The sequence below is a fragment of the Hylaeus volcanicus genome, chromosome 6 (genome assembly GCF_026283585.1).
Source record: "Hylaeus volcanicus isolate JK05 chromosome 6, UHH_iyHylVolc1.0_haploid, whole genome shotgun sequence".
Lineage (NCBI taxonomy): Eukaryota > Metazoa > Arthropoda > Insecta > Hymenoptera > Colletidae > Hylaeus > Hylaeus volcanicus.
Window position 1 is genome coordinate 16,080,929 of NC_071981.1, and position 27,290 is coordinate 16,108,218.

A 27,290-nucleotide genomic window follows, 5' to 3' on the forward strand; every position below is an offset into this window, starting at 1 on the left:
TAGTAAAATACTAGCCAGGGCAACATTTCACGGACGGATCTCCACGACCCCGCCGCGACCGATAGGATCGTCGCATTTCCCGTGGACGCTCATATATAAGGTGAACTTATGCCGAGCGTAAATTCCCTGGTATTGGCCGCAGCTATCTTATCACGGCTACGCTTTTCCAAGGCGTCGATAGACCATGCCCAGACATTATGCGAAATTGAAAAACCGAAACCGACCGCCCGACGGACTTCCGGTCAAGATCGCGGGAAATCGATGGATAGGGGTTGGGGAAAGAGACATTCGGTACGTGCTGGGACAACCTATTTTCGGGAGAAGTTAATTTCTTTTCTCGAAAGTGACGTTCTTGGTGGGAACGTGCTTGCGAGGGTCTTCGTTGAATGTTGTTTCGTTTAGTTAATGCTGGAACTACCAAGCTGATCGATAGTAATAGTATGCATTAGATCAACTTTCAATTTTTGGGAAGATCGAAGCCAGTGAGGATCATTTTAAATTGTTGGAGATATGTAACCTGAAACTTTTTTGTCTATCGGTTAATCCATCGTCGAGACGACGTTGAAAAATGAATTCAGAATATCGACATTGAAAATATTTTCCCTTTTGAATTGAACTGCTTCCACATCTTCACAGAAAAATCATAATTACTCTAAATGCTTGTCTTAAAGAAAGCCCTGTCCTATAAAAAAATTCTAGTAAAGAAAGGCTAACGATTCTTCTATCATTTGCCACTCTAATTTACGCTTGTACACCTCGACCAACTTGCCAAAGCTCGCTCGTAAGTCCAGGACTACCTGCGACAGGAAAACTGCGCGCGGAAAAGTCGAGCGAGCGAGAATCATTTTCACCCCAGACGACCGAAGAAGAATCATGCTTAGGTCTGGCAGCCGGTCGAAGAAGGGAAAAGAGAAAAAAAGAAAGAAAGGGTCGGCAGGAGCCATTCCAGAGACACTTCATCACGATTTAACCCCATAAAAGTCGAATAAGGCCCGATACGTCGGTGATGCCCAGACACCTTTCGCGGATTGGAAACAAAATGTCGTGAAATATCGAGCACGGAGAGCTTCGCTATTTTCTTTTCTCTCCAAAACTGATTCATACCTTCAGGGGTAGTTTTCCTCTCGGTTTCGCGCGATGTACACTCGGGCGAAGAAAAGTCCGAGCACAAGACGGACATTCGAGAAATTACTTTGTGATTGTTCACTTAAATATTAGAATCAGGTCAAGAAACAATTGCTTGTCAGACAGTGTACAACATCTATATTATAAATTATTTCGAAAGTATGTTATCGACTTTTCAATCTTCTTGTTGAATCGAATAATTACTTTATGATTATTCGTTTACTTATCGGAATCATGTCAAGAAACAATTGCTTATCAGACAGTGTACAACATCTACATTACAAATTATTTCGGAGGTATGTTATCTACTTTTCAATCTTCTTCATGAAACATATTATAACTAAAATGTGCGGATAATGCACACATATTGTCTACGTCAAAGGAACCATAGAATCGTATAACTATAAATTACTGACAATTAGAAAACATGGTCTACGTCAACAAAACTATAGAATTGTGTATATTATAAACAATTACTGGGAATTAACGAGTACTATATCGTGGTTTATGGCAACCTCTGTACAGGTCCACTCGTTGAAATAAAATTAATTTCATTGCAATTTCGAGTGTGTGCTCTGACCATGTTTTTCTCGACAGTGTGTACCGGGTGACCCGAGAGAGACGGATATAAAATCGGAGCCGATAGGGGCTGGAAGCCCGCGCGGCGGTAAATATAAATAAAAATGGAAAGCCGGCCATAATGGGCGGTGGAAAGTATGACGCATACCTATACCCATGGCTGTTTCAAATTGATATTTCGAAAGTGCCCCGATGCAGCCGTATTTACACACATTCTTTCTCCGCTGGTCTCTGTCCTCCTGCTCGTACTTCCAACCCCTCTGCGCTCGCCTAACCAGCCTCACTCTTTCCGGGTCTACGATGTCGGATACCGATGACCCCGACACCCTTGTGCTAACCTACACCCTTTTTCCCTGCTTTCTCCTCCCAGCTCAATATTTCCAACCGTGATGGAGCATGGAACTTAATTTTTTCGGGGGACTGATTAGGCCTTACAATTTTTTTTTTAAATCAAGCCTGGTCTGGACTCCAGATTCCAGACTCTGGAGCACGATTCCCCTGAAGATTTAGCGATGAATCTGCACGCAATTTAAAATACGAAGTATTTAATACTGTTTAATAGACGTAAACTTTCAGCCACTGAAACTCCAATAATAATAAAGCTGCACTGATTGTAACCATATACCCTTAAGTCCATTAAACACTCCATTCGATCTTCTGAATTTCTCCAAAAAATGATTACACTCACCGCGAACTAAACTACCTGTGCACCTCGCAAATTCAAATATATAATTCTTTTTAACCGTATTACCCGTCAATATTCTCAGCCGTACTTCATCCCAACCAATGGTCGCCTCACGCTTTCCGAGTCCACGATGTCAGATAGCAGCGATTCCACCACCCTTGACGGTAACCGCGACACCCTTTTTCTTCCTTCCTCTTTCCCTCGTGGAACCAGCGCGGTATTTCTGCCCCCGTGGCCCGACCACGGAATTGATTTTATTTCCTTTCGTCGATTCTCAGCAGACCCGGCTTATCGCCGCCACCTCCAAGGGCCCCGGACGACCAATTTCTTTTCCAGACCAACGCAGAAGGATCGGGCCACTGTTCTGCGCGCCACTTCCGGCTCCTCCTGACAGAGGAATAAGCGGAGCCTCGCGAAACAGAATTCGACTTTGGCAAAGGGCGATTCTATCTCGTCGCCAATTGGCTCCAAATGTTTCAGAGCTTGAGAATCCGACGAGTTTTTTGAGGTACAATCAAAATTGAATTCGTGTGACGTTAACACGGAGTCTTTAGGTCACTTTCAGCTTACATTCTTTTTCTATGTTGATACTTCGATTATACGATCGCCAATTGGCTTCAAGTGTCCTAGAGTTCGAGGATTCGAGGAGTTTCTCGAGGTAATACGTGGTCTTTAGGCCCCTTTCAGTTTATATTCTAATTCTATCCTGAAACTTTGATTATACGGCATTGCTTTAAAAATGAATTTAATATCGAGTACTACTACGTAACTCTAAAATGTAATGAAAAATGTGAAAAATCGAGGAATGAATTAGAACGTTTGATACTAATGATTTACCACTGTTAGACATTTCTTTAATTTTGGATATCTCATTCGAAATGCTCGAGAGCGAGCTTGAAGATTTCCTGGATTATGATTCTAATCGATTCCAGGGGTAATAGAGCCAGGAAATCGTCGACGCGATACCTGACGTCGAATTGGAAAACGGCAATGGCGTCCAAGCAAATCGACAAATATACAAACTCGGGCTGCCTCGTGGTCATTATCGTTTCCGCGAGGATCCACTTTTGGTAACTCGTCCATAAATATGCAAATGGTTAGGCGCCACCAATCGTTTACGGAGTCTATCATTGACGATTTTCTCCATACGACGTGAATTCTTGTTATGCGCATCGATGCAAATTCTCGCGAAGTTTATTTAACTGCTTATGAAATTGAATATTACTCGAGTCTATTTTGGCCACTCTGGAAACTTTTAAGCAAATGTTTCTGAATTGACTGAGAGTTCTTTCTATAAAAAAAAAAAATCCTCCTTCGACAGCGAAGATTCAAGAGGCGTTCCATCCCTCAACACCATTCATTAGCAGAAACTAAATAATCGTAACACGTCTAATACCTATTAATGCTCTTCGATTTATATCGATTTCAGTAGAAAACAACTTCACTCTACGTTTGCTTCATGGATCGAAATAAAGTGAAACGTGAACTCTCACGATCAAACTAGAAAAAGAGCATTAACCCGTTTCTAGATTGCGATTAAGCGCTCGATTTCAACGTAAAAAACAGAAATCGAAAACTCACGCTGGTATGGAAATCGCAGAACAATGGCTCAGATTTTAAACATTTTTTCGCCACCGGAAGAAGAACGAAAGAGGGGGTGAATCACACCCCTCGAAGAGGGGAATCTCGCGAGGACGCGTCGCGAGTGCAAATTATTTTTCACGCGACAACCATCCCCCGATACAAGCTCAGGAATCCATGCACCAATGGATATGCAGCTGAGGCAAAATATAATGCAACGTTCGCTTCTCTCTTCTCTCCGCGGTTCTATTTCGCGGGGGCCAACAAAGGAAGGATTTGTCGCGAAGCGAAGCTCCGCCGCCGACAAAACCTTACCCCCTCCGTCCCCCTTCACCTGTCTATTCGTACGCTTTGTAAAGCTTTTAGCCCATTACGAGAGCGTATGCGTCGGGCTCGTCGATTGATGTAATGCCATTCTTGCCCGCGCGAGTATTAATGCTTGCGTATATTAGCTTGACGTCGGTACGCGCAGGTTTTTAATATTTTGCTTTTGTTTTTAGTAGTCTCCGTTTCAAGGGAACGATTATTGTTGCGGCGGCTTACCAAGTGGAAGTGACATGTACAAGGTGTGGCGAAAAGAAAATATAAAAAAACGCGAGGAAGGAGACGGTACAAGTATGTGAACACGAATGAACATTTGATTATTATTAGATTGCGGATCTTTATGCAACATGAAATCTTCGCGAACGTGCTTACAAAAATTCAACCTAAATAAGAATTTATTTTATTTTGACAATATTATAACACGAACTTTACTCTCAATCTTTTTCGTGTTCTTGCATATTGTGTGCATTTTGTAGGTTCTTGCACATTCAAATTTCTTATAAATGCATAAAGTTCCGCATTCTAATTATAACGATATAAGAAAGCATGTGCGCGAACAATTTAGTGATTTATTTATTTTTGAAGCTTTGACTACACGATTAGAAAAGTAACTAAAATCCTCCATCCTCTATTAATTAAACAAGATTAATAAAGTTATCGAACGAAACCTCTCGATTCCGCATCGTGTCGCGAATATTGCATTCATGCCGAGGATTAATCCCGTCTAACAACAGCAACGCCGAGCAACAAGGGGTTCCATTAAACGTTCGAGCGAGAAAAGCTGAGAAAGGGGTGCGGCAAGGTAGCCGCGGATAAAGTGATTCGCGGCAATTAATCTCCCTGTAAATGATAGCGTTTTCATTTTCGCTGATGCCCTCCGCCACTCGGCTCAGAGAATAATAATCTATCTTAAATAACCCGCGGGGGTTAAAGCGACGCTGAAGAAGCCCCCATCGCCCGGGCTCTGCTGCAAGATGCTCCAGCTGAAGTAAATGGCGAAAGCTAAAGTAATCTCGGCCAAGAATTCAATTACCGGCGGTAAGTATGGCTCGAGATTTAAAAACAGAAATTATGCCCGTCCTCGGCTCGTATTAGTTATACGAGGAGTCTTTTTCCAAGCGATTTTCAGTCGCGCAACGGTTAACCGACCGCGGGGAGCAATTTTAAAAGATGACATTCCAAATATCCCGATGTTTTTATTGGGAAGAACGAATTAATCGTAGAATGAGAATTCTAAATTACTCTTACTCGACTTACTCTTGTTCAAAATATCTTTCAGTTGAGGTGCTTTCATGGGAAAATATAGTTTCGTGTTTCGATTTATAGGTATGTACATAATGCATATACGAGATTAAAGTCAATGTAAGAAACGAGTATGTTTACACGCGTTTCTCTTGAAGAAGGTGTACTAGTGACACACATACAGTGCTTCCAATTCGGTTGTTAAATATTAGGTTGTCCCGAAAGTTTCTTTCGCGAGTTGCACTCAATTATCTTATATGGTCGTATTTATATAAATAGACAATCTAATTTCATAGATATTCGTGTTGTAACAGTAACGAAGCAAAATGAATCGTGCACAATTCAGTAATGTAACATAAAACATAAAATATTGTTCATGTATTACTTATTAATAAAGCGAAAGAAATTCTCGGGGCAACCTAATACTAAGAACGGAATCTGTAGACTTTAGCCTTAGACGATACTTCAAACCTTCATATCTTTCAAAAGAACCCTGAAAGATAAAAATAGTTTCACGTAGAAAATAAAAATAGTTTGCCCATGTTATCCTTAAATTTCTTCTTCTTAATCTTCTGTTTCTCCATCGCAAACCGTTCACGATATAAACGTCCACCGAACAAGCGTCCGATATCCGCGAAAAACGTGCTCTGCCATTAGAAAGCTACTATTCGCTTCGAAAATTCCATTTTTTACCACCGGTTCGAAAAAAAAGGCGCCACCGGTGCTCGTTACGGAAAAGCCACCCCCGGGATCTTGCCACTTATCCCCCGGGAGCGATTAGAAGCCAGTCCGTCCGGGTGAAAACAAGCCACGAGAGCCGTGTCCCTTGGACGTGTCCGATCCTCGATCCTCGATCGTCGAACACTCGCGGAGGGGCTCGAGGCCGGAATAGGATAGGAGCGAAGCGTGAAGAGGCAGTTATTGTGGGCGCTGGCGCGCGTCATTTGATCGCGCACAGTGGAAGCCGAGGCCTGTGTGTGCACCATTTCCCTCCTGCCAGCCTTGTCGTCCGATCCAACCCCCTCGCATCCCCTCGCCGACCCACCTAGCCAAAACCACCCATCGTTTCAGCCGCGAACACCACCCTCCCTCCTCTCGGAACCGTCGCTCGTCGAAGTTGCGCAACCCAGCCCGCAGGAAGGGCGGGTGGGCCAGCGAGGGTGGAATTTACCCCGCAGGCCGGCCAACCTAATGGAAACAAGAAATTGCGGCAAACAGCGTTACCCACGCCTCGACGCCCCGTAAATATCGCGGCCAAGAGAGACAGCGCCGTCGAAAGCAGCGCCGATCGCGTCCTCCGTCCTTGTCGAAGGATCCAGCGAGGATCCTGGCTGAACGGGGACTCGGAGGACGACCAGGACGCTCCGGCAGGGTGACGACCAACCGAACGCGACTTCTTCGCCGATGACCTTTCCGTCTGGTTTGTTCCTGGTCGCTCCGCGGGCACGGTTCATCGATTCCGGAACGACCGTCGCGCGTCGTACGGATGATTTGTTTGGATGATTGCGGCGATTCGATTTCGGAAGCGAAGTATGGAAGGGTGATCGCAGGGTTTTTTCAGGGGAAAGGACACAACGCTTCTGGGAGGGAGGAGCAGGAGATATTTGAATCGTTTCGGGCACGGTGATTCGAGATTTTCACGCTGAATGTTGACTTCGCGAATCGAATGTTTGATAAGTAGTATATCGCACAGCTGATATCGAAGGAGTATATTTGTATTTTACAAATAGTATCGAGTGTTGAGTTTTTAGTACGATATTGTTTTTTTTTTATAGTGAAAATTCTAAGAGAACCGTAGTGGAAGAAATGTATACCGACACGAGTGGTTCTACTAGAAAGAATGCAGCAATTAAGTGCAAAGATAGCAATGCACTGGATACTATTCATAAGAAGTGCAAACTTCCATAATCAATACAGGAAGCAATTAAACTAAATTACGAATTTAATGCAGTAAAATTCGCACTCTCGATGATCCACATGTTCGATAAACCCATTTCTAATCGACATATTTCTATTAATTTATATAAATAAAATAATTCTTGGAAGAAAAATATAACCGGCTTCGAAGTAATATTAATATTCCACTAAAAAGTATGAAATAATTTCTAGTTAATTGATACGAATACTCACCAGTTCTAGATATAATTGCTTAAAGGTATGAAATAATTTCTACTTCATTTATACTAAATGATATTGAATAACATATTGAATCTCTATTTCCTTTATATTAAATTATGTTAAAAAATGATTCCTACGTGGTAGAAAATAGTCAACGAAAAATGGAATTACGATTCGAAGGGACTTTCGTTGCATACTTTCCATACATTCTTATTCAGGGATTAAAAAGATTTATAACAATCCGCTACACATTTCATCGAAATTGTATGCACAATATTTTAACGAAGATCGACTAATCGAAGCGTCATAGTGGAAGCTCGGTCTAAAATCGTGCTCGGGGGAACAAATGTTCTCCGTAAACACTGGAGATTCCAGGATGGGTGGCGCGCGGGAGGGGGAGGAGGGGGCGAGAGTGCTGATATCCCCGGGAGTTTCTCTGATAAATTGCACTCGAAACGTAGCAGTCGATCCCTCGGAAGTGTCAGCGGTGTCGGTTGAATCGAATGAAAAGAAAGCAGCGATAACTCGATTATCAGGGATCCAGATAAATAGACGGTGGCCAATGCGATTTAACCGAGAATGAGTGCTCGCCCACTCGAACACACCGAATGTCCGGAAGCTGCATTACAGAACTATGTATCTTCCGGTGTCGTTCTTATTGTTGCAGTCGCTCCATTTGCCAACTTCTCGTATGTACACAGTACCAAAAGCAGCATTACGTTACATCTTACTTGTACTTTGCATTGCTAGCACATCTGTCCAATCGCAAAGGCTTAGAAAATGTATTTTTTATTATTATCTTTACACCCCTTCACTGCATTACCTCCCGATTCTCGCACGATAAACTAAAAATCGTTACAGCAAATATTTCCCAAAAAAAAAAAAAAAAAAAAAAAAATACTAAAAGACCCCCTGGTGTACGATACTTGCATCCACCATCGCGAAACAATTCTCGGTACGAAAGAATCGAGACGTCGACGAGAACGTGGGAAGGAGAGGGGGCGGACCATCGTCGAAGGAAAAAGGTAAACCCAGAATGGAAGGGAAACGCTGAATGTCGAGTTTTCAATCTGCCATTCTATCATTGACAATTTCGCGCAAATGGGATCACGGTGCAAGGGCGTCGAGGCGTGATCTCGGCGCACATTGGCGTTAAATAAGAGTAACCCGGCCGGCGCGGCGCCACGGCATAATTGCCTGTGAAATCACTAGATGGATTTTGCCTCCTTGTTCTGCATTTCCATCCTGTATTTTTGCAACGGCCCCCGCAAACCAGCCGGCGGCCGCGTAATTCCTGGGATCGAATTGCGGCCAACGTCGCGAAATTGTTTCGCATCAAGAGCCGCGAATGTGATTCGCACCGGCGGCGACCATTTTCCAATTTTCGCGCTGAAATTTCTCTAATCGCAACGCTCGACAAAGGAGAGGGGACAAGAATAGTTTCCACGAGGACTACTAGCGATATCGAGGACACTTCTTTTTTTTTTTTTAAGAAGAGAGATGCAGAGAAAAAATTAAGTGTAACGTGTTATTCATGTTGTATGTTCTTGATTCATGGTAAAATACTTCGTGTACCAATCAAGTAATAGAACGGGAGGACCAATAGGATGCAACTCGGACGTATTATTTTTCTAGGTTAATTAAGACCAGCGAATAAGTTTTTTATTACTATTATATAGTATGTGTTTTTAATGGATATTCAAGTACATAAACTTTACTATCAGAACGTTAGGTGAATGATTTCTAACAACTGCGCAGGTACGAGAAGTTGGCTAGCAGGTTTGATAACACTGTAATTTCATGAATTATACTATAAAATTTTCTAGTATAACCCTTTGCGGTCCAGACTTTCTCATTTCGGTATATTCTTGTCGAGCCTCGCTCGACGTAGAATTCCAAAGGATCAAGAAGATTGTTACCAATCGGACCCACATTCTTTCTTTAAAACGCAATTCTTATCGATTAATAACTGAAATAATAAGAGGTGAAAGATTGCGATCGTCAGATTGCAAATAGTAAATCTATACTATGAAGAAAATAATGATCGGAATTCTATCGATGAAAGCTCAGAGTAAGGTTTATAAACTGATACAAAGTTGAAATTCATTGCAAAATGCACTTTGTCCCGGTCCAATTTCGCTTTATTACGGAAGAATAAACGAAACACGGCGAAATCCTTGGAGGAAGTCCTTTTCTTCCGCGCAGCCTCCGCCACAAAGGTGGACTCGTACTTTGACCAGAGAAATGCATTTCCACGATTCGGTAATCGCCTTACCGTGGCACCGGCCCCCGTTTCTGCCTTATCTTGTAGCGACCGCGAGATAGAGAGGAACGGAATGGGAAATGTAGAGAAAGGGTGCGTCCGAGGGTGGTACACCACCCCTAAAAATAGATTCGTTAACAATACGTAGGTACCTTCGAGAGAGAAGTTGAAACGACTAAGGAGTCGAAGCTAAACTAAATGACTAGGTGACTAGATGATAAATTAATACGAAAATGCTTGAAGTGGTAGCCGAAAAGACAACCCTCCCTTCAAGAAGTGAAGATGGTGTACGATTTTGTCTACAGGATTTCTTAAGAAGTCTTTAAAAGCTTAACTGTGACTCAATATAACGTGTGATATGTAACACGATGAAAATCCTTAGTCCTTAAATGCCCTAAGTTTCAAATGCTCTAAGGTTTGTTTTTAATATTTAGCGTATGTTACCATTGCATAATGTTCTTTTGAACAAAAGTTACAAAAATTAACGTCAGCTGTCTGAATTGTTGAAACAAGATACGTTGATATTTTTGTAAATTTAATTTGGAAAATCAGGCTTCTAAGGGTAAATTTCTCGCCAATTCTACTTACGGAGTTCGTTATCCCTTTGCACTCGAGAGGTGACTCTCAGTCACCATTAGGCTTCACGCAGGAAATCTAGAATACCTAATGTTTCTTTAGGTTTAATTTCTTTTAAGCTCGAAGTGTCGATAAAATGATTGTTGGCGAGGTAAAGGTGACCTTATTCTCAAATCTAGATAGCTTAGAATTCATGGCAATGCCAAGTAACATCTCGAGTTGCTGGTAGATACCAGAAAAAAAAGCCTCCAATGCAAAGGGTTAATCGTCGCAAATGATGGTTTCGACGAATCGCCGATGAACCGAGTCCGCGTTACGTCGGAAGGACAAAACCCAGGCGACAATCAATCGCGTAGAAGAGCGGCTGGAAGAAAGGCGAAGACGAAAATGCCAGCAGCCGTAACAGCCGCGGGTCTGCTTAGCATAAAAATGGCCAATTATCCGGCTAACAAGCCGACCGAGCGACGAAAACCCTGGAGTAACGCCGGGGCTGGGCCGTTCCTAACTCCGTTAGCGCCTCGCCTCCTGAAGAAGATTAGTTAGCGTAAATGCCGTCGGTTGTAGCATTTTTATTCCTGATTACCATTTCTCGTCGCGCTAATCTCGTTACCTTGACATTCGAAAACTTGACTGCGCCGTCTCACCGACTCTCGTTTCCACCGCTTTTCTTCGACGCCGCGGAAGGTGGAGGAACCCTGCGAGCCCGAGGAACGCGGAGGCGAAGAAGCATCGGTCTCCGCGTTCGAAGGATACACGACAATGCCCCCATGATTTCCACGGTGCTGAATGCCATCCTAATTCTTCTGGGTAATAATCGCGAGTGCAAGTTTGTTTGCCTTCGCGTTTACCCTGGTCTGCTGTGCGGAATCTTTTCCGGAGGGGTCGATGGAAGGCGCGAAAGCGGTGGTTGAAAAGTAGGAAATTCTCTTGTTATATTTTACGCACGGTGGATAGTATTATTTATACGTTCAAGGGGGTATAGCGGTGTAGAAGTTTCGACAAATTTATTTTCTCGATGCGTTTTCTTAAAGTGCTTTCCAATATTTGTATAATTATTCTGGTTTATAGCAACACGAACAACGAAGACGTATCTCGATGTTTGCGTTTCGGATAATCAGAATGAACAGGGGCAACCACGAAGAAACCTTTTCTGAAAAAGTATGATATTATACATCATTTATTTCGATTATTTCATTACGAATAAACTATGTATAGTCCGGTAATACGAACAAACGTGTATGCAATGCTGCGTAAAAAAATTCCTTATGAATTTAATGAAAAGAATATTCAAACGAATACAGAAAAATTGACGCTCTTAAATGCGCCACCGGCAGTGATCACCTTAAACGCGAAAAGTTCGAAGGAGCTTTCCTTTCGCTTAAAAGAAATTCGCGAGAATTTCCGTTTCAAAAGCGGAGGACAGCCTCGAATAAGAGGAAGAAGATGATCAACGTCGGTACTCCCGCGACGATATAATTTCTTTGGACTCTACTTATCCAACCCTCGAAACTATAAACCAGAAACACATGTCGGCGTCGCGGGGTGCGGGAGGGGGGGGGCGGTTAGAGGAGGTTGGGTTGGTTAACCAAGCCGAGGCAGCCGAAAGCTAGAGGCGGATGTCGCGCCAAGGCAAAGTTAAATTAAATCACGGGCGAAGGCAGCTAATATTGTAGTTTATCTGGCGGGACATTAGCGCGGTGAAATATGCGCCTCCTTCGCCCCGAACTTAAAATCAAGATCCACCGAAGTTCAGAGCTCCGCTCTTCTGCGAGATCCCCCTCCCCCCCCCCCCCCCGTTCGCGTCTCGCGGGCGCGAGCTCGCGTCCTTCCTGCTAAGTCGCGCATGAAAATACTAATTATTATACCGATTATTAATACGAAAAGTTCCGTGCCCCCGCGCTGTTAAGCTACGCGGAGGCTGAGTTTCTTGAGAGACGCAGGCATCCGGATTACGCTTATACTCGGCTAAACGAGGAAAACTGGGGCCCCTCGAGTTTCGCGTCTAGGATCAGCAGCTACCGCGTGCACGTAAGAAAATGAAAATGAGAATGACGCGGCAGGAAAGTCGCGAGACGGGACTTTTAGATGAATGGACAATTGGAAGATGGACTGGATCTTCCGTGGGTAAGATTGTATAGGGTGTCATTGATGCTTTAACGGCCTCGAGAGATCATCGAGTAGCTAGTTTATGGAAATGGAGGAATCGTAGAACCACGAGCCGGTTGTCCGTATTGCGTTTTTTAAATTGTATCTGACAACAATTTTACTTTAAGTTTAGTCCGACAGAATTTATGACTAATTTTATTTCAGACGAATGAATAAAAGTATCAGTCACTTGTTCTCTGAATAGGTAAAATGAAACACATTCGATATCAAAAGTATTCTCTTAATAATTTCGACGAGTTCAGTTAGAAAATTCTCCTACAAAATTATTTACCTTCCAATGTAGGACCCACTTAACGTCCCGTTTAGAAACAAAATCACTTTTATTTCCACAGTATAAAAAAACCCCTACTCCTACCACATACATTAATCCTTCAAACCAATCCACTATGTATCTATCCAGCATAAATACGTAAATGTAAAAACTCATGCCAAAGTAGCCTTCTGATTCTTCAGCATATCCTCCGTGAAGTTGTCGTTCCTCGCAAACCTGGCGTAACTGTAACAATAATAACACGTGAGTAAACAACCTAATCGAACATTTACAACGACCACTCACATCCTCTTGTACTTTTCCTTCTCAACGGTGGACAACGACGGCTGAGTGGACTTGACGGAATCGACGAGATGTCCTGGGAGGACTCTGATGTCCCCAGCCTCGATTTTTCCGTCCTGCAATCAGATTGGAAGATCGAAACGCATTAATTGCCGCTTCAAGCGCGAAACACCGCGCACGTCTCCCTATAGCTTATCACTGGGAGGACGCGTTTCTCTCCAAACGCGTCGCGCTCGGGGGAACTCGCTCGCTAATTAGACGCACAGTTTGGATATTCGTGTTCTTCCGGTAGGTAAGTGCCGACGTAACTTCGTTTTCTCCGTAGGAAGTTAATTAATAGTCCCCCTACTCACTCCACAAACGGCTGTACGCGTCGGGCCGATTACCGAGCGTCGAAACGTGGATGGCGGAATTTATCTTACCACAAAAGTGGGAATTCTAGGTTTCGATTTGTGTTCAATTTTATTCTTGTTCTAACTTTTCGATATTTTCGCAAGGCATACGCTGGTCCAAGGATTATAGAATCTGTTGATTGAAAGATTCCGAATGTTCTAAGAAAGGAAAACTATTGTAGGACTATTGTAGGAGGATTGTCTAATTCTACTATTCAACCACTTTCCTGCAATAAAATACTTAAAAAAAAATAAACTCTGAGAAACACCGGTTTCTACGATTAACAGTGATCGAACATAAACCACCACATACTCGATAACTACAAAACACAATTCAGTGTTTCCTTCCAATTTTCTAATTACTCAACATTCGTCTATCGTATGTAGTCACATCGAAAAAATCCCATCGAATGTATCTTAAAGTCACCGTGATCGTCTTACCCCGAAGTCGGAATAAAGAAGAAGGTATTCGACGTGTCGCAAGTCATTTTCGTCCGAGGACGAGACTACGGGTAATAGGGGAGTCTGCCTTTCGATTTTGCAGGACCGCTGCAGGCCCTAAACCGTGTATCATTATAACGCATAAGATAATAACCCCCTCGACGTTCAGCGAGGCGTAGGCCAGGATGAAGTGGAGCGAGATGGGGGATGGCTGGTGCTCTCGGCAGCGTGCGCTAATAAACCTGGTCTACGTTTCCTTAGTTATATCGCGCCACCTACCCACCTACCCTTATCATCATTACGCACTATCTTACTTCGGAAGCTCCCTACAAATGATTCTCGGCCGGAGTCGCGCTAAAATGATTTTCATTATTGCTGGAGAGAGATACACGACGACGAGAAGGGGAACGCAACAAAACGAAACGATCGTTAGGAACAGGGGAGCCAGATTTTCCAACCACCGCCAACGTGGATTTATTCTTTTCTGTTTCGGAGAAACTCGATCGAAGATCCGCGCCACCTTAGTCAACCTAAACGTAAACACGCCTTCGAGAATTTTTTTATCCGTTCAGGTGAAACGATCTTTTCACTGGCGAAGCATTTCCTGAACTTTGAAGAACAGGTTCTGTTAAGGGAAAGGGTAGATTGCTCTTCAGCGAAAGAAAAATTGCCTGTTTACTCACGGAAACTTTGGCGACCGCGTCTTCGTAAGCTGACAATCTGGCCTGTGTGATCACAGCATTCAAATCTGCCCCGGTGAATCCGGGAGTAAGCTCCGCCAATTCCTTTAAATCTAATTCAACCACGTCCACGTTCTGTGTTTTGCAGAGCGCGGCCAGAATCGCCTCTCTGTCCGTCTGCGCAATTATAAAAATTACGAGATCGAATATTCGTTCGAAGAAGATATTTACGCTGTATATTCGTCAAAGTATATAATATCGTTTCAATTTACATGTGACTTGTTCGTTTCTGAATAACAATTGCTTGGTTAGAATTTTCTCTATTTTAAAATATATTGAAAGCTGTACAGCCTCGCTCATAAATATGTGGACACTTACTACTTTCAATGAATATTTAATATACACCGTAAATTATTATTATGCAACTTTTGTTGCTAAATTCTATATTGGATGTGTATTTAACAACATTTAATAATATTAAATGTTTTGACTCCCATATTCAATTTTATACTAGAACTATGGGATTGTTTAGATAGAAAAGTTCAAAAATATTACAAAATAAATGAGATAATATTATCCAAATTCGGTAAAAGATATTTTAACATTATCTAATTACCTCTATAGTCTTTATCATTACTAATGTGATATTAGAAAAAACTATTAATAAAATATATTCGCTAATACAACATAAACATATCGAAAGATAAATGATATAATTGATATTAATAGATTCGCAACTTTTATTAGATATTTATTTCTATTAAGGAAGTGTCCACATACTTCTAAGCGGACGTGTATATGTTAAGAGTTTGATAAAGAATAAAATACGTAGATCTACATAATACGACATAAATAAACAAGTGTATGCGACAAGAATTCTCCACCATTCAATGTGGACAATTTCCAGTTGTATAATAGGAAGTATAATTAATTGTTTAAGAAACGTATACCGTGCATGGTAGCGGACAGTACAACGCCTTATCGAGACGTCCAGGTCTCAGAAGAGCTGGATCCAACAAATCTGGCCTCGAAGATGCTGCGACCACCGCTACCCCTTCTCTGTCCTCCACGCCATCCATTTGCGTTAACAATTGGTTCACGACTCTATCCGTCACGCCGGTACTATCGTGGCCTCGTCTGAAATTAAATAAAATACAAGAATTTATTCTACTATCAATTATAATTAGTAAACGAACCACGTTGTTAGTTTCAGTGATCAACTCACCTGGGAGCGAGACTGTCGAATTCGTCGAAGAACAGTACGCACGGTTTAGCGCGGAAAGCTCTTGATAGTACAAAGAAATATTAGAATTATGCAATATCCACTGTCTCTCGATCTATACTGACAACAATGCGTACCTTTCAAACACGTTTCTAACAGACTCCTCGCTGACGCCGATATATTTCGATAGCAACTCTGGACCCTAGAATAGAAATCTCCAAGTGTATACACACATTCCTTTCCCGAATTAATGAACAATATTCAAAATTGTAGAACGTTACTCGAAGAGGTTTAATTTAAAAAAAAATTGAAAGTTTGCGTCCAGTATTAATTTTTCATTTAAAATCGAATATCTAATTTCTTTACTACTCCATGCATTTTCAAAGTAGACGTCGCATCTGACTTTAAGATTACACGATTAAATTTTTACTTATATTTTGGCCGGATACCTTCACGCTAATTAAGTTGACGCCGCATTCGTTGGCGATCGCCTTGGCCAGCATCGTCTTCCCCGTTCCAGGCATCCCGTACAACAAGACGCCATTTTGTAGCTTAATCGGCGCGTTCTTAAATATCTCTGGATACTTCAACGGCCACTGTAGAATCTCGACGAGAGACTTTTTCACTTCTGCCAGTCCCCCTATATCCGACCAAACGTGGCTCCCGCCTTTGTACAATTGTATGCCTTGCAAAGACATCGGCGTACAATTCTTCATGGCAATCGACACGTCCTCTTCCGTGATAACGACAGGCGGCCTCGAGGCTCCTTTTATTCCCGGCGAATCAACAATGATACGATTGTCAGCGGGCGCTTATTGCCAAGATAAAATTTCAATCGACTACTGTAACCCCAATTCGCCCCGAAAGAACGCGTGTATTCAGATGGATGTTCATAGGATGATGATTCTTACTGAGTTTACTCGCACGATTATCTCTGCGGCTCGAGGACACGTAGAAGAAATTCTTTATATTATTATCACGAAATTTGCAATAAATAGTTTTATAGTAAGATGCTTCTTGGATTCAAATTCCTTTTAACATTCATTTTAACATTCGAATTCCAAATTGGACACAAGTAAAGAAATTGACAACACGCTTCCGCACGCTTGCTACTATTCTAATCGAAAAAGCACTCGTCACAGGCGTGTTGTATGGCTATAGATACAATAATACAATAAATAGCTGCCTTTTGATTTGATTTACTTTAAGAGATTCAGTTACCTGTACGCTTCCAAGCAGCGAACGCAGCTTTCTCAGCCATATCCACCAGGTCCTGAACCATCCATCCCTCGGTCTTGTTTCCATAGTAATCCCAATTCACGTCTACGGGCACGTACAACTTGTCCCCGAGCATTAATTGCAAAATATCGATTCTGTGCACCTGATTAGAGAGCACGGGTTACACCGGTAAACAGAACTCGTACAATAACGCAGACACGTTGCCGTACGCTAATCTGTCTAATAGTTGGCTCGATGGGTTCCTAACAGTCTGAGCCAATTCCTGGCCCCGAAGGGGTGAGTCACCTGACGTTACAGCGTGAAACGTTCTCGTTCGGTTTAACGAGGGTGGAAGACACTTCCACGGGACAATTAATACGATAACAAGCATTCATTTTACGTGAAATATGTGAAATATCTAGGCAAAAGTGTTTATGTGTTCGAGAAAATATTTGAGATGAATTCTTACAGTCAAATTCTGTAATCAAAAACGATGTAAACGTCGCAGGTTCTAATGTTAGGTAACGTATTCTATATAGAGTATACTTCGAACAATTGAATACGAGGTGATGTTACGTATAAAAATAAATCCAAAGCATGAAATAGAATTTTTTCTTGAGAGGCTTCCATTTTGAGAAAATAAATTTGTAATTTATTAGGAGGTTGCATTGCATTCCTTAGGGGTTGAATTTCGAAATATCCTTTCTTATTCCTTGCCTCTGTGCAAAATTTCAGCTTTCTAGGTCCAAGGCTTTAACCTGGGCGTTGATGAGTCAGTGAGTCAGGGCTTTCATTCTTATATATATATATTAACCTTATAATTGCGCGAAATTTCACCCCCGTTTTCCCACAATTTCCAAGGTTCCACTATAACTACGTAAATACCTTATCAAGATTCGGTATCGACAAAACCGTCCTAAAGAAATTAGATCCCCTAGCTGGCCTTAATTTCTGGCCTAGCTTGTTAACGCCAGCACACGTCGCGACGACTGATATGCAATGAGATTCTTGATACTGCGTCACAGTGTTAACCAGCATGTCCACGATTCTGATAACAGTAAAGAGTGAAATAAAATAATTTTTGGAAAAACAAAATATACACGTCGAATCGAGTAACCTTCTTCTTTTCGAAGTCGGTTAAAAATTTATAATTTGATAAATAACGCGAAGAAAATGGAACATAAAAAATACCTAGCGGCATTCATAGCATCCGGGGTGTTTTCTTCGTCATTCGTCGACGCGTTCGTGATCGATTCCAAATCGTCCAGAAACAATACAGAGGGTTGGTAGTAAACACACTCTGTCAGGACGGTGGTCACAAATTTTTGAAACATCTCAGCCTTTTTCCCTAGGAAGAATCAAAGGAAGGAATTAAAGGAATTAATCAAAAGAATGTTAGATTGAATTTTCCATTAAATCTCCATTTAAAAGGATTACCTTTCAACGATCTACAGTCGATCATGTTGGTGTGGACGAAATACGGCGCGTTTCGCAAGTATTGGACGAGTATTTTGCAGATGGTAGTTTTGCCGGAGCCAACGTCTCCGCAAATTAAAATGTTCTCTCGATCGTATTCGAATCCTAATCGCTTGCGCAGGCCTAGACTCAGATCGAGCGAAAGCTTGCATTCCGTTAGAGTATCCTCCAAGTGTCTGAAACGCAAAACATTCGATCAACCGGATCATTACGAAAAGTGGGTGAAAAAGAAGAAATTTTTGTTTGAATGTTTTCTCATAAATTCGTAGCGAGGTCGTTAAAAAGTCAATCTCTTTTCATAAATTCGTAACTTTCGATAGAAAAGCGTTATTTTTAAAAATCTGACGGCAAAATAAAGTCAAAGGCCCATATTTTTAAGGAAAATAGTTGTAAAAACGAATGCTTACGTTACGCTAATCTTCTCCACCCGAGGAGCCTCCTGATCCAACTGCTCGGGTAATCGCAGATGGCTCCTCTCGCTCACCGATCTCGAATGTACCCGTAATCCCTTCAAAACGGCCTCGTCTATCGCGGCCACCGTGCAATTCTCCGGCGAAATTTTCACCACGCACATACTACCATCGTCCATAACGACGGCGGAGCAAGAATTGATAAGCAACTCGTGGCGAGTCGCAAGCGTCCTGACGTAACCCTCGAACTTCTCCGTGGACACCGAGTCTCTCCATGAAAACAGCTCGACGGAGGATGGAGCGACTTCCTGAGGAGATTCTACCTGCCACAGGCTCACCTTTCCTCCAATTCTCAAACCCAACGTGATCCTCAAACTATCCGACACGTACACACGTCTGTGAAGCAGATCGATGTCGAAGTGGTCTCTGTCCAAATTGGAGGACTTCTCTAATAGATCCTCGAGGATGAACAGTCTGACGATTAATTCCTCGGCCAACTTCGGCACAGGAGACTCGTCGTTCACGAGGAAGCTGGTGCTGGTCATGTTTGCGTATTGTTTCGTCTCTGGCACCTTCTTCGCGCCACAGATCGCGAAATCATCCGCGAAATTTTCCGCGAATCTCGGCGCCTGGCTCCTCGGAACGAACACGTGATAAGGGCAACGCGCGATCACGTCAACGTCCTCGTCGTCGAAGGTAATCCTTGGCATTGGGTGAACACGGTATATAGCTGGTTCCTTCTTGTCTCGAAAGCTCTGCACTAGCTCGTAGTTTCTAGCTGACCTATCCTCCTGTGTCCTCTCGTCGACTTGGTCCATTGCAAATGGCAGAAACCTTTTGAGAACGGCGTGAAGGTTGTCTACGATTTTTGAGGAGCTTTCGTAGTCCTTCCTGGAAACGTCTTTGCTCGAATTCATCATTGCATCTCCTACGTGGACCTCGGTGAACTGCTCAAGCCTTCCGTACCTGAGACTCGGCTCCAGAGATTCTGTGAGGAGAAAGGAAGTTTGGTTTGTTTGGGTTGCTGCTCTTTATTTTAATTTAATTTAATTTACTGCTCCTTTTAGCAGTTAGATGAGACTTTTAGATACATGTTGTTACATGCTACGAAATGCTTCCGACTTGCCTACGATAAATGTCACAGAGGAGAACTTCGAAACCCACGCGACGATGGGTTGACCCACCACTACCACGCGTATTTGATTTAGCAACGTCGACTGCACTCTGTCCATTTGTACTTCCTGCAAAACAGCCTCAGTTTCATTTTGCATTCCATGTCAAGCAGAACAACGTTTAGCTTCTGCGTGATAATGGAAGCGATACGTGTAAATGATTAATTATTCGATGGAAAATTCAATTCCACATCGTAAAGTCCACATCCTGAAGTAATATTATCCGGAAATTATCCTACCAAAATTTCCCTATCGTCCGCAGTGCGTGGTACAACATTGGCTCGCGTTACGGGTTGCACGTCTTTCACGGAAGACACAAACACTTCGTCCCCTTCCGGGATGCTCAGACTTCTGGCAAACGTTGCACCGAAGCATAGCGTATCGCTGGAATTTCCACCTGCATTGCAGGACGCGTAATACGTTTTACCATTGTGCTCTATTTTAATTACATTCTCCTGGAATTGAAAAAGGAAATTTTCAGAAAACCTGATGGAATCAAATTGTGTAGCGCCTAGCTGTTACGTTTATTTCGTGAGGGAGATTTTACGTTATACAATTGGAAGCTATTCAAATAGTTTTAGTGTCGATTGGAAGAGAATTATTAAAGATGAAGATATTGCAAGAAAAAACGTACACAGTATTCGGCTACGGATAAGAGAATATAGGGGTTGATTCTACACGTCAAAATTAGTTTATAATCAAGAATGACGAAATTGCGATTGAGACCACGTTTCGAAATTATTAATTATTGTGCTTGCTTCAGTTATTGCACTGAATCCATACATCGCGATACAATTATTTCCATTTTTCTTAAAACTCTTTAATTTTAGGGGTTGTTTTAGTTTTTGCTATTATACTCGCATCTCGCTCGATTCATGGGACACGTGACAGTATCGCCATCTCGCGGTCAACAGGCCGAACTAATTTTTAAAAGATATATTCTTTTTCACCTGTAATATCCGATTTTCCGTATAATTAACTTGAAGTAAAATTAAATACTAAGTGTATGAAATAATAAAATGGTTAGGGGATGTGTAATTATGTCAAATTTATTAATTTTATGAATAATTATTTAATGCAGCATTCATTATCGACTCTGTATATTAGTGGCGCCATCGGTGAGAAAAGACCCAAGTTTGTAGTGAAACTAGTTCTCACCGTTTCTGTAAGATAGCGCCACTGATGCATTTCAATCAATTATTCTTTATTTATCAGAAATGCAAAGTTAATACAATTCTTTGCTTTATAACAATACATTATGCTAGTTAATATATCAAATTTATCGTTTGTATGAATAGATATTTATTCCTGTATTAATTATCGACCCTATACTTAATAGCGCCATCTTGAAGAAACAGTGGGACCTATTTTCACTACAAACTTATGTGTTCTCCCACCGATGGCGCCACTAGTACTAAGACACGCTCAAAGAGCGGCTTAGTGAGCGGTTGCCTTTCTGGATGCACCCACTGTGAATATACGTGCTCGATTACGAAAAGTATACAACACTAACCTTAGTTTCCAATTTACGTAGCCAGGTGTCCGACAAATAGACAAAACAGTTGTTCACTGTTATATACTTAACTACTAGACGTTCACTTTGCATTCTCGATTGTCCATATAAAACACAAACGAATTAAACCGGAACTCGGAATGCTGTACACCGTGATGCACACGCACGAAGAAAATTTAGAATAAATTCGGTATGTGAGAAACTTTCACGATGTGCAAACGAGGATCATGTTTAGTTATATTAACGATTTATGGCGAATCAAAACGTTTCCCTCGAGAATTTTTGTCGTCGCGCAGCTAATTCCCGAAATTTGTTACCTTGGCTTTCAAGCATGCTAATACTTTGCTTTCAAGTGAACGACTAAATACAGATCAAAGGTTAATTCTTTATTTAAAATGTTGAATATGTGCTGTTCGTGTAATGCTCATAAACAGTACGACCATGATATACAATAAATCAATTAACAAGCAATTTCTTGGATCATATACGTTATACAGTTGATTCGGAGTAACGTGTGAACCTGCTGTATGATTATACGAAACGATGATTTATCTCGCTCTCACGAGACTCCATAATTCAGTGATACAAAATTCAACAATGCATCTCCTATAAATGACATACGATACCTAGTTACTAAATAACATAATTATTCGAATTCTTAGATTCGATTTGCGCATGAAAATAATCGCCATTAATCATATAAAATACTTGAAATTAAACGATAGTTTGAATAAACTCGGTGTAAAGTGGTGAAAAGGAGCAGTGTTTGATGTTGGAAATTTTGTCGATAGGTGGCGTATAGAGATTTTACCTAACTTTCGATTGGTTTTCCCAAATTGAAGCGAACCAACCAGAGAACGAACTAATACTAACTGTGATATTTTGAACCAGCGTCAACTTCAGTTGCCCTGGCTAGCTCGAATGGAGATCGTATTAACGTACTAGTGGCACAAGAGTTTCATAAATGAGAGATTCCAACGTATCAGAATTCGCAAAATAATTATCAAGTCACCCAGGTAAATCAGAGTAATTCGTTCAACATTCGAGAATGCAACTTTTCGTGTAAATAATTAATATACGATCCAAGTAAATCAGTGAAAGTTGTAGATTGTTTTCACGACTGTCTTTATGGCTGACCCGACGAATTTCTATTTCCTGTCCCTTTTATTGCTGCCTTTTGTTCGTAACAATAATTTTAACAGCTCTATCGATGGTTTTTAACATTCGTGAAAAAGCGTGATTTCGTGTTCCTTGTAACGATGCGTCCTTGACTTATGTTCCCGCGTTTTTTCCTCTGTAAATATACCATGCCATGAATCAAGTCGGCGAGTGAATCCGTGTTTAGAGAAATTGGCCGAATTCTTTCGATTTCTAACAGAAAGTGCTCACAATTCTACAAAAACTCGATTGTAAAGCTTAATGGCGTACAGAAAGATACTTAGCAGGACAAAATACGAACGAATTTTCCTGAAATATTAATTTCATCTTCCTCGTTGTTGGACGGCCACGTACACGCGACATACGGATGGTTCAATTGTACGTTCTGTTACAAAATAGTATAAGCCTCGCCAATGTGATGGTTTCGACACGTGTTGTGTTTTCTATTTTTTATATAGATATTATTTTGTTCGTATTTAATTTCCTTTTTTCATCACAAGTGGCTAATTGTTTCGAAATTAAATTTCATTTATTTCCTAGGCTAATAAGACAGCTAATTCTGTTTATTTGAGTATTTAAACGTCTCTATATTTAAAAGGAAAGACCATTGTTGTTGTTCAGACAGAAATTGAACTTCATTTGTCTCCAAAACAAATCACATACAGCCAAAAAACAATTTATTCCTTAAACAAATTAAAATATAACTTATTAATTGCTTTAAGAAGTTACATACAGTTTCATACTAAAAAAGGAGACTCAAGTAATCTTATTCTCAACTAATATTATTATTCTTCAAAACTTAAGTGTTAATAAATTAAAAGTTCTTTATTTTTTCTTGTCTAGGGAAAGACCACAATTTTATTATTTAATTCTTTATGAGAATGGCACCATCCAAAGTTTTAAATGCACAAAATAAACAAACTAATACTAACATAGCTGGAAAAAAAGGAATAACAACAAGAAGTCAACATTCTGTGTTACCTAATGTTCTACACAAAGCATCTGGTCTTGGGAAAGATCCCCGCATCAAAAGAAAGGCAGAGGCATCACCGCCAAAGGAAAAAACTACAAAGAGATCTGCATTAGGAAATATTACTAATGTACGCATTGCTTAGGCATTTTCTTTTTCTAACATTATTTTTATAATGATTTTAATATGTTATAATATTACAGGCCATTGGAAAGACATTGGGAGGACATACACAAGAACCAAAGAAAGCTTTAAAAAGAACGACAGTTACTCAAATTAAACCCCTTGTTCAGACAAGTTCTGTTAGAACACTTGATAAACATGTTCCTAAACCAGAGGTAATACCTACAAAACCAAAGCCAGTGCCACGAGTAAAACCTGTAAAAAAAGATGAAGAGAAAACGGAAGTATCTAGCAAAATTGTATGTCCAAAACGTAGTTTAGATTTAGAAAAATCAGATGACAGTTCTTTATATGTAAGTGCATTAGATGATGTAGGAGACGACACTGAAAAGAAATCTAGGAGGAGCAACATTCAAGTAAGAATTTTTGATGTTATAGCATATTTTTTATAATGTGATATCTGTTAAAGATTTACATTCAGATATAAGCAAATAAAATAATTACATCATATTAATGTATTTGAATGAATATTGTCATAGCCTGAGAAAATTGATAAAACAGAGAAGGAAAATGAAGCAAGTGAAGCTCTGACAAAAACTGAAGAGAAATCAATTGTTTCTCGTTTGAATGCTGCGCCTGAGAAAGTATTACCTGAGGGAGTTCAGTGGGATTTCGATGCAGAGAATTGGTTGGACCCGTTTCAAGTCTCTCACTATGCTATGGATATTTTTAATTATTTAAAAGACAGAGAACGCTTTTTTCCTATTGGAGATTACATGGAGAGACAAGTGTGTCTTTCACGATGGATGAGAGCGTTATTAATCGACTGGATGGTGGAAGTTCAAGAGTCTTTTGAATTGAATCATGAGACTTTGTATCTAGCTGTAAAACTAGTTGATTTATATTTGACGAAAGTAACGGTTGGAAAAGAAACGCTGCAATTGTTAGGTGCTGCAAGTCTCTTCATAGCGAGTAAATATGATGTTAGTATCAAACTTACTACTATTTCCTATTTGTAACAAATTTTTCTTTGTTATTCAATGTTATTGTGACTTTTGTAGGAACGAATACCTCCGATGGTAGAAGATTTTTTATATATATGTGACGGTGCTTACACGCAAAGAGAGTTAATTAGAATGGAAATGAGTGTTTTAAAAGTAGTAGATTTTGATCTTGGTATACCTCTTTCATACAGGTTTTTGAGACGATATGCTAGGGTGCGTTATTCCAATAAATTAATTCCATTTTATTATTTCTTTTCTTTCATGTAGTCTCCATCATATTGTATACCAAATTATAACATATTATTTTTAAACAGTGTGCAAAAGTTTCAATGCCGACGCTAACTTTAGCGCGATACATTTTGGAGTATTCACTGATGGATTATTCGACGATAATGTTTAGCGATAGTAAAATTGCTGCTGCTGCGCTCCTTCTTGCCCTGCAAATGAAAGATCTAGGAGGATGGACTCCAACCTTAGAATATTATAGTGGTTACAAAGTTGATGACATAAGGGATATTATAAATATTTTAAACCAAGGATTACATCGAAAGCACAAGGAAGCTCTGACCACAGTACGCAACAAATACAGCCATAAGTAAGTTTAAAAATATTATATTATTATCTTATTGAAAAATATAGTTATAATAAGTTTATAACATGTTTATATTAACATCGAGATTTCACGAACATTTTCTTGTATTTTAGGATATTCTTTGAAGTAGCAAAGCTGCCATTAAAAGATACTTTAAATATATAAATAGTTTAAGGAAGAAAAAACCTAGGTATTCGAAAACATCATTGACAATAATATATAGGTTAGCCTAATTATTGTTAGGCAACCTGTAATGGAATTTAAAGTGATTAAGATGGTCGTCGGGCGTTAAAATACGAACCATAATGATCTTAATTTGTTGGATAATGAAATTGTAATAAGAACAAAATTCAATGACCGAATTTCATTTTCAACTTTATACACACTCAGAAATATGGTAAATACTACAATCTTTTTCCTTTGTTTTTAGTCCATTTTTTCTAATTATTTATACAACATTAGTAATTTCTATACTACTCTACAATCTCAGTATTTATAAGTTATTTTAATTTTTTTTTTTGTTGAGAAATTTATTTTAGCGCCACGCTTTTATACTTCACAAATAATTCTGATAAGAAATTGGTATATCCAAAATCTTTTTTTTTATGCATGAAAAGATTGAGATTAATCTTTTAATTTTTTTTTTCTTTGCTATATATATATGTAGTACTATGGTACATTTTCCTTGCCATAGTCTGAATTAGTACATATATACATATATAAATGAAATGAAAATTATGCGGCATCTCTGTTTTAACAAGCCGTGAGGAGAGTGTGGCGTATTGTTATGCATTGTTGTTGCACTTTATAGACTGATAATAAACTGTATGCTCCTAAGGTAGTTACATAAGATACCGGCGAACACAATAATATTTTATAATCATTGCTCCGTGTAAGATTGCCGGTATAAAAAAAGATTGTCTTCTACGCTATACAAACAAGGTAGCTTAAAAAAATTAATTTATATCGATAAATTCCATGATAATACAATACATTTTTATATTCAAATCTGTAAGTTGAAGGGAAAGTCACTTCTTATTAAATTTTACTCTTTATAAATTTTTATTTATTATCTTTAACCAGTTCGTTATTTGTATCTGATTGTAATGGAAAGTTCCAGTATTCAGACCCTACTTATGCCATAGTTAATATATAGTTGTGATTATTAATAAACATGACATAGGTTTCTTTACCAAGTACCACCTGTGATATGAATATATTCAAAATTTCGATATGACCGAACGTGTCAAAATTTTCTCACATGTAATATTTATGCAATTTCGTACGCAAACAAACTAGTTACATTATAACGTCTAGAACTTTTATCGAAAAAAAAAGATATATCTGATCCAGTAGGTAGTTGTATATACTTTTATAACAATTATCAATGTGTACATATTTCTAAAAATTAGTAGGACAAATTTAGAGCGACTTCTTTATAATGGAAACCATACGAATAAGAATACTATACAATTATAAGACTTACTGAAATCAAGTGGTGTATATAATGTCATAATATATTTTTTTTACTATCAGTGAATTTAGTACCTATTACATACTTTGTAAGTCGTGTGTACATGAGCAATTGTAAACAGAATGTAATTTAATAAAATTAAATAATGATTTTTAATCTTTTGTGCATAACCTAACTTTATATATTCTTTTGAAAAATTTGTTCGTAAATTAAACACTGCAAGTACATATATA

At 39.9% G+C, this 27,290-nt stretch overlaps 2 protein-coding genes across 4 annotated transcripts; one reads left to right on the forward strand and one right to left on the reverse strand.

Moving 5' to 3' along the window:
* Nucleotides 1-12,833: 12,833 nt before the first annotated feature.
* On the reverse strand, nucleotides 12,834-22,439 carry LOC128878126 (peroxisomal ATPase PEX1). Of its 2 annotated transcripts, XM_054126039.1 has the most exons (15): nucleotides 21,737-22,439; nucleotides 20,463-20,678; nucleotides 20,178-20,292; nucleotides 19,049-20,039; nucleotides 18,603-18,817; nucleotides 18,357-18,513; nucleotides 18,051-18,213; nucleotides 17,169-17,328; nucleotides 16,397-16,713; nucleotides 16,085-16,149; nucleotides 15,951-16,010; nucleotides 15,676-15,862; nucleotides 14,729-14,902; nucleotides 13,216-13,328; nucleotides 12,834-13,155 (listed from the first exon to the last, which is right to left on the reverse strand). In XM_054126039.1, exons 1-15 carry the CDS (start codon nucleotides 21,827-21,829, stop codon nucleotides 13,083-13,085), a joined length of 3,099 nt encoding a protein of 1,032 aa, XP_053982014.1. In that variant the 5' UTR covers nucleotides 21,830-22,439; the 3' UTR covers nucleotides 12,834-13,082. The 2 variants fall into 2 exon arrangements, with proteins under 2 accessions (XP_053982014.1, XP_053982015.1); XM_054126040.1 differs by lacking the exon at nucleotides 20,463-20,678 and having other exon boundaries at nucleotides 22,054-22,437.
* Nucleotides 21,691-27,213, forward strand: LOC128878129 (G2/mitotic-specific cyclin-B3). 2 transcript variants are annotated; one of them, XM_054126045.1, is made up of 9 exons: nucleotides 21,691-21,926; nucleotides 22,528-22,752; nucleotides 23,435-23,654; nucleotides 23,738-23,994; nucleotides 24,068-24,403; nucleotides 24,527-24,970; nucleotides 25,049-25,204; nucleotides 25,306-25,586; nucleotides 25,697-27,213. In XM_054126045.1, the coding sequence occupies exons 4-9, from the start codon at nucleotides 23,770-23,772 to the stop codon at nucleotides 25,746-25,748; spliced, it is 1,494 nt and encodes a 497-aa protein (XP_053982020.1). In that variant the 5' UTR covers nucleotides 21,691-21,926; nucleotides 22,528-22,752; nucleotides 23,435-23,654; nucleotides 23,738-23,769; the 3' UTR covers nucleotides 25,749-27,213. The 2 variants fall into 2 exon arrangements, with proteins under 2 accessions (XP_053982020.1, XP_053982019.1); XM_054126044.1 differs by lacking the exon at nucleotides 23,435-23,654 and having other exon boundaries at nucleotides 21,692-21,926.
* The last annotated feature ends 77 nt before the right edge of the window (nucleotides 27,214-27,290 follow it).